Source organism: Chinchilla lanigera, unplaced genomic scaffold (genome assembly GCF_000276665.1).
Source record: "Chinchilla lanigera isolate Chin_1 unplaced genomic scaffold, ChiLan1.0 scaffold00007, whole genome shotgun sequence".
Taxonomy (NCBI): domain Eukaryota; kingdom Metazoa; phylum Chordata; class Mammalia; order Rodentia; family Chinchillidae; genus Chinchilla; species Chinchilla lanigera.
This window is the reverse complement of record NW_004955408.1, coordinates 1472057-1489970: the sequence shown is the minus strand read 5'-3', so window position 1 is coordinate 1489970 and position 17914 is coordinate 1472057. Positions and strand designations below refer to the sequence as shown.

General features: G+C 38.8%; 1 protein-coding gene across 1 annotated transcript in view; it reads left to right on the top strand.

The window, feature by feature from the left end:
• Positions 1–17914, top strand: part of Zfp2 (ZFP2 zinc finger protein) — a 38969-nt gene that overhangs the window by 11839 nt on the left and 9216 nt on the right. Inside the window, 2 exon segments of the mRNA XM_005376030.2 lie at positions 2164–2296; positions 2597–2692. Of these exon segments, the coding sequence (XP_005376087.2) occupies positions 2164–2296; positions 2597–2692 (229 nt within the window).

Below are 17914 nucleotides of genomic sequence, written 5' to 3'. Positions count from 1 at the left end.
TTCTTCATCTTTTCTGTTCCGTTGATCCTTGGGTCTGTTTTTTGCCAGTACTATGATGTTTTTTATCACAGTAGCTTTGTAGTGTAACTTTAAATTGGGAATTTCTTGTCTGATTGCTCTTCCAGAACTATATTGAACAGGAATGGTGATAATAGTCATCCTTGTCTTATTTCTGATTTTAAAGTGTATGCTTTCAGATTTTGACCATTTAGTGTGCTGTTGGCTGTTGGTTTGTCATAGATAGCTTTTATCAGACTGAGATAAAGACCTTCTATTCAAATTAGGAGAAAATAATGAGGTAGAAAGAAAAATTAATTCTGTGCCTGACTGTTAATACTTATGTAGAATTCCTAGTCTTAGAAATAAAATCCATATTTTTTTGGAAATTATTTTCTACTCTATTTCCTGTCTGTCTAGTTCCCTCTCCACTACTTTGTCCCCTTGGGCTATTTATATATTAAAATGTTCTCTGTCCTTAAATTGTGAAGACCTTTACCATTACTTCATTTCCATTACTTATTACTTCCGTACTTATCTCTCATTTTTTTCACAAAACTCCAGTAATTTAATGACTGCTACAGATTTTTTATATTCATATATACTGTCATCCACAGTAAGCTCACTTCTGACTCCACCACTTATCTGAAATTAGCTAACTTTTGAGCAGTTCTTTTCAGTGATCATTCTGTTTCACTTCTGCTACTCTTGACCTTAACCTCCATCTTGCACCCTCTTTCTCTCACCCAAATCTTTTATCTCTTACTGTAGTTTGCTGAGCACTGCTAGGGTTCTTTTCTGGACCACCTTCTTGTCTCAGAGCATAGAGAGTTGGATGACATTGGGCTTGAGTTCCAACTGTGTAATCTTGCATAAGTTAATCTTTTTTATTATCCAATTCCTCATCTTTGAAACAATATTTATGCTATCAGTCTAGTGGGTTGGTATCTGAACTATGTAAGGGGGGCTGTAAGAAACTTAGTACAAATGTGAGTTGTTTTTAATAATTACCCACTTGGTTTTATGTTCCCTCATTAAGAAGATACTAAATGCTTAGTGTGTCTTAGCTCCTGCATAAAGGTTAGAGAACAAGGCTGCAGTTGACATACAAATTTGAAATGGCATTTTCAAGTCAAGTTGATATCTGTCTTGGTTACTTTTCTCTCATTGCTCGGACAAAATACCCGACACCCAGAATTAAGGAAGGAAAGGTTTATTTAGCTGACAGTTTGTGGAGATTTCAATCCATACTCAGCTGGCTCCAAGGCAGAGAGGCACATGGCAGAGGGCAATAGTTCATGGCGGCTGAAGACAGCAAAGCAACAAGAGCAAAAAAGGAGGAGCAGCAGAGTGCAAGCCTCTTTCCCTCCTTTATATTGTGTTCCAGGGCGGGTATAGCACTCACACCCACAATCCCAACATTGGACCATGAATGAATCATAAACTCTAGAAGCCCACCCCATGACTGCATGAGGCTTTGGGGGGACATGCAGACACAAACCATAATGGTATCTTAGTTACTTTCTCATTGCTAAGACGTAATACCCGACCCCCACAACTCTTAAGGAGGAAAGGTTTATTTTGCCTCACACCTTGTAGAGGTTTCAATCTATACTGCTGGTTGGTTGCAGGCAGGGCAGCATGCCAGAGAAACAACTCATGGCATGACAGCAGGATTAAGGGAGGAGGGAGGTAGATGCACCATTCCAGGCTGTGCCCCCAGGGACCCACCTGCTCCCACCAACGTCCCCTCCCAACAACACATTTAAGTTATAAACTCATCAGTGGGCTAATCCACTGATGAGTATCACACCCCATGACCCAATCATCTCCCAGAAGCCCCACCTGTGAGTGTCTGAGTCTTTGTGAGGACATCTAGATATAAGCTGTATCTAGATATAAACTGGCCCCCAGAAGACTTACACTCCTTTATCCATACTCTTCCTGTCTGTGACTCCCAAATCACTTCATGTATTTACCTCTGATTTGTTCATAATAATACCTATTTTTGTTGTAGCTGTCCCATTTATATCGGAGTATTAAACATTTTTCTCATCTAGATCTCTATCTACCCCTTCTCTGTTGCTTCTCGATTTTTCATTACCCTCAGTGGGTTGGTTGGTTTGTTTTTGCATAATCTCTTGAGAAAACTGAGGAACTTTTTAGTTTCAGGAGTTAGTGACGTTCAAGGATGTGGCTGTGGACTTCACTTGGGAGGAATGGCTGCAGCTAGATCCTGCTCAGAGAAGCCTGTATGGCAGAGTCATGCTGGAGAACTACAAGAACCTGGTCTCCCTGGGTAAGGGCTTCTTGTAACTCAGGACCTACTTCTTGGTATCCCTTGATCCTGTATTACCTCGGAAATTCATGGATTTGGACTGGAAACCTATGTCTTATAGGGCATTATTTTAGGGCATTTGCTTCTTAGCCCCCGTTTCAAGGTGCAAGATCTTTTTTTCCTGTACAGAATGGAAAGTGGGAAACTACCTAAGCTGCACCTTCCTGTTACAGAAGCCCTAAAAGAGAAGGGATCAGAACTATGCTGGGACTGGTTCTTAGACTCAGTTCACAACCTACACTGGATCTCTTTCCTTCGAAGCAGGGCAGCAACTTTCCGAACCAAACATGATATCCCAGCTGGAACGAGAAGCGCTCAGCCTGAGAAACAAAGAACTCCCAGGGTGCGTCTCTCCAGGTGAGTGTCAGGATGCCAAGCCCTGTCACCGGAGTGTCTCACTGGGGAGTTGTCACTTTGGAGGTCTTTGGGTCCTGAGAGACTGGTGCCAGTTAACTATTAATTATCAAAAGAGGGCTCACAGTGCTGATAGGACTCATTCTCCCTGGCTTATCTTAGGGAAGTAAAGATATCTTCCTGGCTTATCTTAGGGAAGTAAGATGTCCTTATCTTAGGGAAGTAATGTGCTAGAGTCACCAGGCTGCCTGAGACATACTGAGCATTCAGTAACTAACAGCAACTGTTACCTTCTCTTTGTTCCTCACCTGTACTTTGCATTCTGTCTCTTCTGAGTGGGATATCTCCTCTTTTATGAGTGTTTCTTTCCAGCTATGATCTGTACCCCTAACTTCCTTTCCCTTATCTATTTAAACATTTAGAATCTTCCTTCTCATTTAAAAGTAACTACCATTTCTTTTCCTTTGCCTTCTATAAGGGTTTCTGTAGGAGACCGGCCTGCACTGCTGGTCCCACGTCCCTGCCCCAGAGGTCACCATGGAGAACAAGTCCCCCTGTCCCAGCTTTCCCCACCCTTCCCCAGCTTTCCCCACCCAGGGTGCCCCCCTTGCAGGGACCTAGTCCTGCTACCTTGTTTCCCTGACCTCAGGCCAAACCTGAGGATGAAGGACAAAGAGACACAGAGTCAGTGCAACACACAGGCAGCCGGGGAGCTCTGGGCGCTACCGCAGGGGAGTTCGGAGCCTCTAGCTCATCCCGCTTTTATTCACCCAGACACGGGTACACGCAGTTAAAGTTACACAGGATTCTTCTGCCTCGTGTTACCTTTTAGTACATGCTCAGGTAGACAACTGAGTCTCAGCTGTGTTAGCTTTCCCTGGAACCTCAACATGTCCTCACGCCTGCCTGATACATTTCCCCTTTGTGCTCACAGAGGAGAACGAGTATCTCACAATCTTCCTTACCTGGTCTCCCACAGGCTTCATGCAGCCTACATTTAAAAACAAAAGAAAAATGATTTGAACTTTGCTTCCATTTCTAACAGCCCTACATTTCATACGTTTCCTTCCTTGTTCCCAAATTTCTAATCTGCATTTATTACCCGTTCAGTCCCATTTACCCCTTAATGTTTCATGCATCCTAATCTTTGTTATCTGGTCCCTAGCCCCCGTCACAACTGAAGCTTCCCTTGTAGATATTTATTTGGTCTCCAGATGGGACATGAAAAGAATGTACTGACAGTGTCAACACAGAGTAACAACTTTGCTTTGAAGGAATATGAGAAACCAGTTTATTCTAAGCCACATAGGAGTGACCTAAGCCTGGGAGCACAGGTTCACTTTGCCCTGAGCGATCCAACAAAAAGGACCCATAACTATTTTTTTTTTTTACTCTTAACTATTTTTATACACAGAGAACAAATGTCATTGTAAGTACATTCAGTGAATACATTGGTGGGGGAATTACATAGGTGGGTTAAGGTGTAGAAAACCTGAACACTGGGCTGAGATCGTAGCTTGCTGCGTTCCTAGTAAGACAACTGGTCAAGTCAGGGCTGTTTTTGGTCAAGCTATGGACGATCAATTAAGACTAACTTATATGCCAGAAGGTTGACATAATAGTCATGAGATTGTTAGGTCAGACAGAAAAGTCAGGAGTAATGGATTATTTTTTAAGTCACAAAGTATTTCTTGTAAGATGGCTTGCCTGTGTTTACATCTCGTTATGAGAGGGAAAAGAAGCACCCCATTCAGTACTGTACTTTCTTGTAGAAATTCTAATGCACTTGTTTCTTTGGGGATGTTTAATTTCACCACAGTTGGGGAAAAAAAGTCATGATCGCCATTGATGGTTTCCTGTAAGCATTCTAAAGAATAGGCTTCCAGGAGAGGAATCACTGGGTCAGATGGTTTACATTTTTATGAATCTTGGTACATCACAGTTTTCAATACTATTTTGTGTTTTAATGCTAACTTGGTATAACATGATCTCTTAAGGCAGCTTTAATTGCTTTATTACAGATTTCTGTAAATTGTGCTACTTTTGCTATTTTTATTTATTTAGATAAATGATATATTTATCTTAGGTAAGTATTTATTCAGTGCTAGGCCCTGTTCCTAGTACTGGAATATAGCAATATGCGGATCAGGTAGTTTCCTTGATGAGCTTATATTGTAGTAGAAAAGACAATAAATTAAAGAAGTAAGAGAGGGAGAAAGGAACAGAAAGAAAAAGGGTGATAATGAATACAGTGTGTGATGCTAGGTACTGTGTGGAAAGATAAGGCAGCTCCAAGGAAGCAGATTAATTAAAAAGGGTGCCATTAGAAAAATAAGAAAAACAGGAGTGCCATTTATAGGGCTAGTCAAGGAAGTGTCCTAAAAGGTACGTTTGAACTCCAGTAAAGTGACAGACCCATGGGGAGCACCCTGGGTCCAGGGAACAGCATTTGGGAAGGCCCTAATTGAGAGAGGTACAGCATCCTGGGAAGGGAGAGTGCTAGTTTCTTTAAACTCTGCTTTTTGCTCCTTCTGTGCAAAATCCATTTCTCTTACCAGATTTTTAATTTCTATGAGCTGCCCTTTTCGTTTTTGAGAGTTCCTTCTTTTTTAATAGCAGTTTTCTAAAGACATTTACATTGTCTTGGTTGTTTTGAGGGTATGTTGGTGTGGACATGCAGTACTTTTTCTGTGCTCACTAGATTATTTTAGTGGGTTTTTAAAGGCTTTTTTGTTGTTGTTTCACTGTCATTTCACTGAGTTTAACAGAGCAGTAGAGGAAACTATATCGATACAGTTTTCCTGTCTCACTTCTTTACCCCATCCTCAGACTCCTCCACTAGGTTGGAGCATGAAGATTCTTCCCCTGCTTACAATTATATCTCACACTGTATTGTACACAACTCTTTGGGTATCTGTCTGCCCACTGGCCTATAGGCTCACTGAATTATCATTATTGATTATACATTTTTCTATCCTCTGCCTATACCAGTGCCTGCCAGAGTAAGTATTTAATGTGTTTGTTGAGTGGATGTTGAATGACATCAAGTAAAATTGTTAGAAATTAGATGAAAATGTATATTTGAAAGTCATAACCATATTTGTGAAACTCATATCAATGAGGATTGTGTACTTATCAGGAATATGTAGTGAGAAAGGCAGAATAGCCTGGATAGAACCCTAAGCCAGCTATATTTGGCTGGGGGCGGAAGGTGCCCTAACAGTGTCCTTACAAAGTATGAGTGGAGGAAGAGAAGGTTGAGGGGAGAACTGGATCAAGGGGAAAAGGAAAGCAGTGTCCAGAAAGAAATGCAAAGTGCTTTATCCTGTGATAAGGAAGTGGCCTGCAACCCAGCACAGAGGTTTAGTGCTGAGGAAGGTACTCTGTGAGTGGAAAAGTAAAGGAGAAACTAGCAAACACTAAGTGAGTAGGTGAAGGAGATGCAAATAAGTACAGAAATTTTAATGAGGTTCGCTCCGAAGGAAAAGGAAGAAAGAACAAAAACAGAAGTCAAAGGCAGAGGGCCTCTGCTATTGTTTTTAACAAGGATAGGGCTCCAGTGGTACTACAAGAACTGAGACTTATCTCTTCCAGAAGGAACTAAAGAATGAGAAAAGTGGAGGAGTGAAATTGAGCCCAGAGAATATGGTGATGTGCATACTCCAGATCTTGTTCTTTCCAGATTTGCTTGGACATTACTGCCAGGTTAGTCTGCCACTTAGTCCACTTAGTGTCCTGTCCATATCATGAGGAGATAGTGTGGACTAATACATAGCTCAGCTCCTCCATCCAGGCATCATCTGATTCACTCATCATAACAAAAGTAGACGTTAATTGTTGTTGGCCTCTTTTACAGTGGGAGAAACGTGCTCAGAAAAATGAAATAACATACCAGAGTTTGAACGCAGGTTTTTTTGTTTGTTTTTGTCTTCAGGTTTAATGGTAAAAGACAAAGATTGTAACTTCCTTTCTTCACCCTGCTATGACTTATTTCGTAGTACACTAGTAAAATTAGAGCTTGTATAGCTAGGCCTCATTTTCTTTTTGTCATCATTGTCTTTTTTTTCTATATTAAAGTTTTTATTTATATAGTTGTTGAATGCTTTGTTAGATTTTGCTCCTGTTATAAAAGATGAGTAGAAAATGTAAAAATAGAAGTGCTATTCCTGGTGCCAGTATTATTGTTAGTAAACTTGTTAATGTTTAATCAAAGCTGAACAGCATTAGTAATATGGAAAGTTGTGGCTTTCAGCCTTTGATTCATGATTGTTATGGTTTGGAGGATATTTTGCAAGAACAATATGATACAAGACATATATTTTACAAGATTATTTATAATAGTCACCCAAAGAATGATATACAAAGAGAGTGCAGGAAATTTGTCCACACACTACAGACCAGGAATCCAGCTGAGGGCCTGGATACCGAGGTAATGTCCTACTGAAGACCTACAGCTCATAACAGTGCCTCCCACAAGTACACCTGGAGGCCCAGAGCCCATAACACTATCTCATGCAGGCCTGTTTCACGAATCTGCACTGGGAAGGCCCAAGGGTCAGCGGTGGAATCTAGAAAGTCTGTGCCAGCAGGATGAAGGATCTGTGCTAGCAGGCTGAGGGATCTGCACTGGAGCCAGGAGGCAACGCTCAGAAGAACCAGAGCTCTCCCGAAAGGTACCACAGCCATCAGCAACAGTGAGGTCCTGAGCTCCTCTGATAATCAAGATGGCTGAGTTCCCGTCAGGGAAGTCAATGTGCAAGTTTCTTCAGGAGACTGAGCTGTGCACCTTCTTTCTCTCCGGAACCAGGAAGCAATGCTCAGCATGAGGACCAGAGCTCCCCCAAAGTGAACTGAAGCTATTCTCCGTGCCAAAAAGGCCCCGAGCCTGATGAAAACAGCCAAGTTCATCAGGAAAGCCAGCATGACAAGCTCCTCCAAAACAACCAACAGCTCCTTACAGCTTCTGCCAGGTCCCTACAGCCTTTTCCAGCTCCCAACACCCTCTCATGTCAGCTCCCAACACCCTCTCTTCTCAGCTCCCAGCAGCCTCTTCTTTCTCCAGCTCTGCATCTTATGTTGCTGGCAACATTCCCCAGGTGGGCTTCCCACACCCAGAACCATGCTGGGGGTTATAAGCTGACCATCAGTTATCAATCCACTACAATGATCACTGGGCTTAAATCAGTTTATGGTGTTCTGTTATGGAGAAGCAAAAGTTAAGCCATGTATAAAATTTTAGAGATCTATTATTAAAGATTATGTCTAAAAATATAGTTGGGGAGTCTATAGTATTTCAAGTCCTCCAGGAAGCCCTACATGGCCGTGCTAAGGTGAAAGCCTGTTATTTGCCTCTTACAAATTTTGAGATGGTCTAGATGAGTGTCAGGAGTAACTTAACCATTACACAGTGGATGGAAGAAATATAAAAGGAGACATATATTGACTTGCTCTACAAAAGGTGGGAGCTGCTGGCCAGCCTCCCTCAGTACTCTGCAAGCTCTTGGCCTCTACGATAGCCTGTTCCACCCATAAGTGCTGCAAGGTGTGTGCTTCCTCTGACACCTCCATCTTGGAGACTTGTTCATGTCCAGATGATTCCCTAGGTTATATAAATCTTGTACGTTAGTTAGAAAAGGATTTTATGCCAAGGAAGTATGGGCTGTCACTGGGAAGTGCTGTTTAGGAAAAAAGGAAATACAGGATTATATACTGCTTAACATAAAATAATAGCAATAAAAGTCAACAGTCATGGAACCTTTTTATGGCCAACCATAGGCTATATGCTTTATAATGTCCTTATTTATTAACAGTACAATGTTAATGATATGAAACGTTATCCAATCCTGGAAGAGGTACAGTTTTTGATGCTTAATGCTCAAGGCCCACAATATTTTACTAAATCTGATAAAGCCATCCTGACAGTTTTTCATTTTCTAGCTAGATAGTCATATAGTCTGGGAAAAAATTAAATTTCCATCTCTCCAAATTTCATAATTTTATTGGTCACACTTTGAGAGTAACAGTAATAGTAATACTAATAGCTGAATGTAGTAACTCGCACTTGAAATCCTAACACTCTGAGGAGCCCAGGCAGGAGAATGGTAACTTCAAGCCCAGTGTATGCAACTAAGCAACTTAGTGAAATGCTTTCTTAAAAAAAAAAAAAAAAAAGAGAAACAGTAGTAGTAATAGCATCCTTTCCTTTATTCCGTTGTTATTTTTTTTTATACTTAGAGCAATACCAGTATTTTTGTTTTGAATCAGAAATGGATGTTGGGTGTTAAGTATTTTTCACACATCTATCAAGTTGGTGGTACATTCTTTATACTGTGACCTATTAGTATGATATTACTAGATTTTTGTGTTTTGTTTTGTTTGAGACAGGGTCTCTCTATGTAGTTCAAACTGGCCTTGAACTGCTATGTAGCCCAGGCTGGCCTTGAACTCATGATCCTTCTGCCTTAATTTCTGAGGTGTGTGCCACCATGCCTAGTTTATTACTACATTCTTAATAGTGAACTCTTCTTGAATTCCTAGATGAATTCTTCTTGGTCCTGGTTATAATTTTTTTTTTTTTTGTACCAGAAATCAAACTCAGGGCTTCATGCTTGCCAGGCAGGTGCTATGTTGCTGAGCTACATCCCCAGCTCCGTGGTTATAATCTTGATGTGTAAATAAATAGCAGTGTTTAAGAACACATTAAAAGTCTTGGCTTTGACAGTATAATGACATTAGAGGGTAGGTCTACTGATGACAAATTCTCTTAGTGTTCTTTCACATGAGTCTCGTTTCACCTTCATTCCTGAAGGGTGCTCTTTATGATACTTTTCTTTTAGCACTTTAAAATGAATGACAACACTTCTGGCATTCATGGTTTCTGATAAGAAATTCACTTGCTCAAATAGTTGCCCATCCCTGGATAATTTTCAGATTATTTCTTTTTCTGTTTTCTTAGGTAATTTGATTATGGTAAATCTAGACATGGATTTCCATGAGTTGATGATGTTTGCAGTTTGCTAATCTTCCTAAGTATGTAGCTATATGTCATTTGCTAAGTTTGGTAAGTTTTTAGCCATTATGTCTTCAATTTTTTTTCTTAGCTCTGAACTTTTTCTCCTTTCCTGAGACTCTAGAGAGATTAGTGTTAGACTTTTTTAGTTTTGTCCCATAATAGATCTATGAGGCTCTGCTCGCTTTTTTTTTCCAATTTTTTTTTCTGTTGTTCAGAGTGGGTCATTTCTTTCAATCTTCAAGTTCTCTAATTCTTTGTGATATTATCTCCTTTCTGCTACTGCACCTATATACTAAGTTTTTTTATGTTGTAAATAAATAAACAACTTTATATATTAGGATATTGTATATCTTTCAGTTCTAAAATACACATTTGGTTCTCTTTTATATCTTTCTTTGCTGAGATTTTTTTCCATTTATTGCAGGTGTGCCCATTTTTACTTTTATAGAGCAAGTAAGGCTTTATTTTTTTCTATTAGTACATGTTTGAAGTACATAATGTTTACATTCCTTGTGGGGAGTTGGTACATGGATATAATATATCCTCATTCCTTTTTCACTCCCTTTTCCCTTCCTTCCCTCCCTTCTCTACCCATTTCTTGATCCCCATCCTTTTTTTTGTACATGTTTGCAGTATATGATGATTACATTCTTTATGTGGTGTTGGTACATGTACCCAACACATCTCTGTTTTTCATCCCCTTTTCTTTCCTCCTTCCCTTAATATTATGTGAAATAAATCAGATACATATGGCAGCTGCTTTAAAGTCTGTCAGATAATGGTGTCATCTCGTTTGATATCTGTTGGTTATCTATTCCCATGAAGGTTGAAATTTTCTTGGGACTTTTAATTCTTAGTGACTTCGGGCCAGGGATATAGCTCAGTGGCACAAGCACCTGGCTGCCAAATGCAAGGTCCTGAGTTCAATTCCCAGTACCAAAGAAAGAAATTCTTAGTGACTTCAAGTGGTATCATGAACATCCTCAATACCATGCTATGAAACTAACCCTTCTTCAAATGCTACAAAAATGTTGATTTTCTTTGTTTCTTTTAGTAGGCAGTAGACCATGTTGACTTCAGACTATAAAATCCAATCAGCTTGCTGGTTGAGAGTTGTGGGTTGTGGTTTCAGCTTCAGTTTAGCTGTCAAAAATATACATAGTTACTTAAATAGGTCCCACATATATGACCTATGGGGCTGGTGTGGAATTTGTGCAGTGGTCTCTCCTGATCCTCCCCTGTGCTGCTTAGGGTCTTATTCATGTGTGTATAACTCACAGATGGCCCAGAGGTTCACAAATAACTTTCAGGGTCATTTTCCCAAGTTTCCCTTCTCTCTATCTTCTCAGACCTTTCGGGGTTCCTTGGAGTTCACCTTTTCAGCCCTCTGGCCACATACAGGACTTTAGTTACCCCCTGTGGCTATGACTTCCAGTGGCTGCCCACATGCAGAGCCAAGTGGCAGGAAATAAAAAAAGGTGGAATGGGGCTTTTCACTACTCTTTGGGACCAGGTTTTCTGGGGAGGTTTTCAGTAGGACAGACAAGTTGTTTTTTGTTTTGTTTTGTTTTGTTTTGTTTTAGTCTTTTTGAGACAGTGTCTTGCTATACAGTTCAGGCTGGCCTTGAGCTCACTTTGTAACTCAGGCTGGTCTCAAACTCGAAATCATCCTCCTGCCTCAGGCTCCCGAGTGCTGGGATTACAGGTGTGTACCACCACGCCCAGCTAGGACAGACAAAATTGAAGTGTACTTAGTCTCGTTTATTCTGGAACAGCTTTCTCCACTTTGATTTTAATTTGATCCCCTTTATCTACTTTGTTAACATATAAATTTAGGTCAGATTAGGGGCTATTCATATTTTTGGTGAAAATATTTTAAGCTGCAGATTTTCCTTAAGCATTGGTTTGGCTGTATCATGCAAAGTATTTCTCATTTCCATTGTGATTTCTTCCTTGATCCCTGCCCCCTTGGAATTTAATAGTTCACTTTTTAATTTCTAGAGTTTTGCAAAATTGCCAAAACAATACTTTAGGTATTATTTCTGTATTGTATAGTGTTTGTGGTACAATACAGATAATACACAATTTACTGTTTTTAGCCTTTTTCATTATATACTTGGGAGGCATTTAAGTACATACACATTGTTGTACAACCACTACTACATTCCATTTCCCAAACTTTCATCTTCCCCAACTTACAAATCTATATCCATTAAACTCTTAACACCCATTTCTCACCATCCTATAGTCCTTGGCAACTACCCCTCTACTATCTGTCTCTGATTTTGACTACTTTAGGTACTTTATATAAAGTGAAATCATAATAATTGAACTTTTGTGACTGGCTTATTTCACTTAGCCTGGTGACCTTGAGGTTCATCCATGTTGTAACATGTCAGAATTGCTTTCCTTTTTAAGCCTAATTATATTTTATATCTATACCACATTTTGTTTATTTATCCACTGGTGGACATAGGGTTGCTTCCCCTGTTGGCTATTGTGAATAAAGCTGCTGTGAACATTGTACACATTGTACAAATACCTGTTTGAGTCCCAGTCCCTACTTTCAGGTCTGGAATATGTTCTGTGAAGTGCAATTACTGGATTCAGTGGTAATTCTGTGCAATGTTATTTGTTGTTGTTGTTGTTGTTTGAGACAGGGTCTCACGCTGGGATTATGGGTGTGCACCACCATGCCCAGCCTAATTTTTTGAGAAAATCCACAGTGTTTTCCACAGTGGCTGCACTACTTTATATTCCCACCAACAGAGCACAAGGGTTTCAAATTTCTCAACGTCCTCACCAACATTTGTTATTTTCTGTTGTTTTAATAGTGGCCATCCTATTAAGTGTGAGATGATTCTCTCATGTGATTTGATTTACATTTCTCTAATGAGATATATAATGTTGCATGTCTTCTCATGTGCTTGGTGACCATCTGTGTATCTTCCTTGGGAAGTATCTATTCAAGTCCTTTACTTGGTTTTTAAACAGCTTATTTGAGTGTGTGTGTGTGTGTGTGTGTGGTGTTATAGCAGTTCTTCATATATTCTGGATATTGATCCCTTATCAGATACACAATTTGCAAATATCTTCTTCTGTCCCTGGGTTGCATTTTCATTTATTTTTTATTTTTTAAAACTCCTTTTAATTTTTATCAGCATGTTTTCAGTACATAATGGTTACAGTTATCATGGGCAGTTTGTACATGTACATAACACACTTTAATTTCTTTTTTTCCTCTACCTTCTCTCCCTTTCCCTCCATTTCTTGCATTTTCATTCCCTTGAGAGTGATTTTGATACACAAAAGGTCTTCATTTTGGTGATGTCCTATTTTATCTATTTTTGTTGTTTATGCTTTGGTGTCTTATCAAGACATCACTACCAGATTCAATGTCATGAAACTCGTCCTGAATGTTTTTTTTCTAAGACTTCCACAGATTTAGCTTTTATGTTTAGGTTGTAACCATTTTTAAATCATTTGTGACACCTAAATTCTTGTCTCTTAAAGACTTTAAAGAAATATAAATCCCTAAACTGGGCCGGGGATATAGCTCAGTGGCGTACACCTGCCTGGCAAGCGCAAGTTCCTAAGTTCGAATCAGTGTTGCCCTTAATTTCCTTTGATGATGTATAATGTAAGAAAAGCTTCCATTTTATCCAGACTTGAAAATGTGACATTGTATAAAGCAGTCTCTTAATTCTTTTGCCTTGCTCTACAACTGTGCCCATTTTCACTTTTCCACTCTACTTTTCCAATTGGATTTACTTAATTTGGGTGATGGTATACATATTTTGGTTGGGGAAGTTGAGATATCATGTCTGTTGAATACTAATATTTTTAAAGTATTCGTTTCTGCTTAGCTTTATTCTTCATTTATACCTTCTTTTTCTTTTTTAGGTTTATTCATTTTTTTTGTTTAACAGTATATATTAGCTATGTCATACATTTTTAAAAATTTGCATTGACATTTTTAGTTTTCTTGAATATTGGATTTTTAATCTATTTGACTAACAGGTTATTTTATAGCTTATTTTATGTTTTCTTGATCATTTCAAGTTTTATTTTCTCTTTCTTTGATTTACTAATTAAAATTCTTTGTTATGTAATTCATGGTAAGATTTTCTGTGTGTTTCATGGGTACTTGATTAAAGCTTTTTTTTTTTTTTTGACTTTTTGAAACTGGTTCTCCCTGTGTAGTTCAGGCTGGCCTTTAGCTCACTATGTAGTCTAGGCTGGCCTCAAACCTCTAGCAATCCTCCTGGCTCAGCCTCTGAGTGCTGGGATTACAGGCATGTGTCACCACATATGGCCAATTATTAATTAACCTTTTGATACTACTAAAATGTTGAGTTTTATCTATATGCATTTAATTATTTTCCTTAATGATTCTTGTTTTTGTATATACTTGTTTTGTGAAATACTAAAATATGTATTCAAAATCTCCTTTATATTTTATATTTCTGATAGTTTTTATTTTCTGTTTAGTCATTTCATATCCTCTGTTTCTTGCTTTTTGTCCATTATTTGAAGCATATTCGTGACAGATATTTTAATTATTCCTGATAGTCTTATCATTTATGACCCTCTATCCTGTTTTATTCTTCTTTTCATATTTTTGGCCTGGTATTAACTTTGATATTTATGAATTATAATTTGCTGGTTGGTATTTATATTTTAACTTTCAACTTTTCAGAGGCTCATTATTTTAACAATATTTGTTATTAATGATAAATCATGTTTGACCCAATGTAATAGACATTTACTGGTGTAATAAAATTTTTTTTCTAGTTTTGTTTTGTTTTATTTTCTGAGATTGGGAATACTGCCTGAGTATTCTTTGTCTTACATGATTCTTTTGTTTGTTCCATTTGCCTTCCACATTAATCTGAAGACATATATTTACAGCCACATTTATTTTTGCCAATTTAGTTTTAAATAATAGTCTGTCCTATTTTCTTATCATTTGTAGAAATAAAATTTCATATTAATTCCTCCTAAGAAAAAAATTAGTGTACCTATGTTATCTTTGCTGCTTGTGGTTCTTTTTTATACATTTTCCAGTTTGTCATCAATTATTTATATTGGCTTTTAAAAATATTTACCAGTGGATTCAGTATTCTCCTGCCAATTGTTTACCCCAACTATTCCCATTTAAATGTTTACTTTTTGTTTAAGTTGAATATTTAATAATTGTTCAGAAATGCTTGGGGAGTACTGCAATCACGGAATCACAAACAGCCACTCTCTGTGTCTTAGTTACTTTCTTCACTACTCAGACAAAACACCTGACACCCATAATTTATGGGAGGAGAGGTTTATTTTGTGTCACATTCCACAATCAGCTGGCTTCAAGGCATGGCAGAGGCAGATCTACTCACCTCATGACAAACAGAAAGCAGAGTGAAGGAGGAGCTAGGAAGAGAGCTATAACCCACAGTGACTGGCTTCTTCTGCACAGCCCCTGCCTCCTAAACTGTAAGTCAGCTATTATGCCCCTATAATCCAGTCACCTCCCAAGTCTTGACCTGGTATCATATGAGGCTTTAGGGGGCCATACAGACATAAACCATAACACACTATTTAATGACACTCTGATCAATGACATTGCATGTTGATAATGGTTGCATAACAGTACATCATCTAGTGATGTAGCTGTCACAGTTTGTGTAAATACACTATGTTCTTTGCACAGTGAAAGCATCAACTATTGATGCACTTTTTGTGATTTATCCCCATCATTAATGACACATGACTATATAAGAATAGTCAGTCATGTATCATTTTGGGTTAGTTACTTAGAAAGTTGAGGCAGGAAAATCATAAGTTTAAGGCTACCTTGGGCAAAATAGTGAGCCCCAGTCTCAAAAACAGGTGGTGTTCTCTGTATGTGTATAGAGTGATGCCAATGTTGAATTCTTGAGTCACACAGGCTTCCTTTATTCAGTCCTTTACCAGTATGGCTGCATTGTCTTTCACATAGTATTTTCCTGGGAAGATGTTTTAGGCCAGTTTTTAAAAATGTGTAGGTAACCTGTCTTTTGTGTTAAGCATCAAGTCTTCAGAACTAACTTTGAAAGTAGATCTCTATAGTCCATGACAATATATTGAATCTAATAACTTCATTTTAAAAAATTCAAACTTAAAATTAATATTTCTCAGAATAGCAAATGATTTGTTGTTCTTTTCACTTGATTTTTGAAATATGTGTGTATGTGTTTACTATTTAACAAAAAAACCTGCATATTCTTCTAAGCCTGTTACAAATTTGAACTAATTTGTGTTCTTATGTCAACACACTGAGATAGGCACCATATAACAGGTGATGAAATTAAAGCAAAGAGAAGTTAGGAAACCTACCCAAGATCACACAGCTAATAGTAGTTGAGTTTAAATTTGAACCAGGTAATCTGGCTCTAGAGTTTTCTTAACCACCATACTATCCTGCTTTCCTTTATAGTTAATAATGATAAAGATTGATGAATAGTAAAGAAAATACTTAGATCTTAGAACCCAGATCAAGAAACAGAAATTTGTAGCATCATACAAATGTTTTATGTATATCCCTTCATTCACATGCTGTTATCTCCATTCAATATACTATTTTGACTTTTGTGATAATTCTATCTCTGTATTCTTTATAACACTGCCGTCTATAAGTGAGCCTCCAGACAATACACTTAGTTTTAATCTGTTTGTGAGTGTTCTGGGTAGGGTTTTGTACTGGGACTTGAAGCCAGGGCCTTTGCACTGAGATATTACCCACCCTTTTTAAGACAGAGTCTTGCTAAATTGCCCAGGCTGACCTCTAACTTGTGATCCTCCTCCCTCAGCCTTTTAAAGTGCTGGAATTACAGGCACATGCCACAATACCCAGCTAGTTTTAGACTGCTTTAATATTTTATCTAGATAGAATATATATAGAGATATAGATATAGATCTATCTTTGCATATATATATATAAGTCTATTATGTTCAGTTTGGCCATTATTCTATCATTTAAATATTTGAAGATTTAGGTTTTTTTTCTTGTGTTGGTTTGGGGCTTATTTTTGCAAGGGAAGAACAATATAATACAGGACACATAGTTTGTAAGATTTTTTGTAATAGTCACACAAAGAACAATATACAAAGAGTGCAGGAAATCTGTCCATACACCGAGACCAAGGAATCTGACCAAGGGCCTGAATCCCATGAAAATGTCCTACAGGAGTCTAGCTGAATACCTAGCACTCATAACAATGCCTCCCACGAATCCAACTGGAGGCCCAGAGCCCGTGACAACATCTCATGCAGGCCTGTTTCATGGCTCTGCACTGGGAAGGCCCAAGGGTCAGTGGTGGAATCTAGAAAGTCTGTGCCAGCAGGATGAAGAATCTGTGCTAGCAGGCTAAGGGATCTGCACTGGAGCTAGGACACCACACTCAGAAGAACAAAGGTACCACAGCCATCATCAGCAACAGTGAGGTCCCAAGCTCCTCTGATGATCAAGATGGCCAAGTTCCCATCAGGGAAGACAATGCAGCAAGCTTCTCCAGGAGACCAGCAGTGCACCATCTTCCCTTCTGGAGCCAGGAAGTGATGCTCAGCATGAGAACCAGAGCTCCCCCAAAGTGAACTGAAGCTATTCTTAGTGCCAGCATGGTCCTGAGCTCCTCAGAGGATGAAAACAGCCAAGTTCATCTGGAAAGCCAGCATGACAAGCTCCTCCAAAACAACCAACAGCTCCTTACAGCTTCCACCAGCCTTTCTCCACTCCCAACAGCCCCCCTCCTTCTCCAGTTCTCCCTCTTATGCTGCTGGCAACAATCCCCAGGTGGGCCTCCCACACCCAGCACCAGGCTTACTTAGTTCAGCTGGAGGTTATAAGTTAACCACCAGTGGTCAATCCACCACAGTTCTCTTGTTGATAGACATATGGTTGTTTCCAAATCTTGCTATTCTGCACAATGCTACTTTAAAAATTATAACTGTTAATGTTGAGCAAAGTAGACTTACATATATGTGTATATGTGTGTACCTAGGGGAAGATTTCATGTATCATAGTGTATGTGAATATTCTTAGTTGTTCTAAACTATTTTTCCATTATTCAAACCAAATGACACTCCTACCTGCAGTTGGTAGAATTTCTCATTTTAAACCCCTTTCCAAAAATCTGAAGCTGCTGGGTGTGGTGGCACACGCCTGTAACCCCAGCACTCAGAAGCCT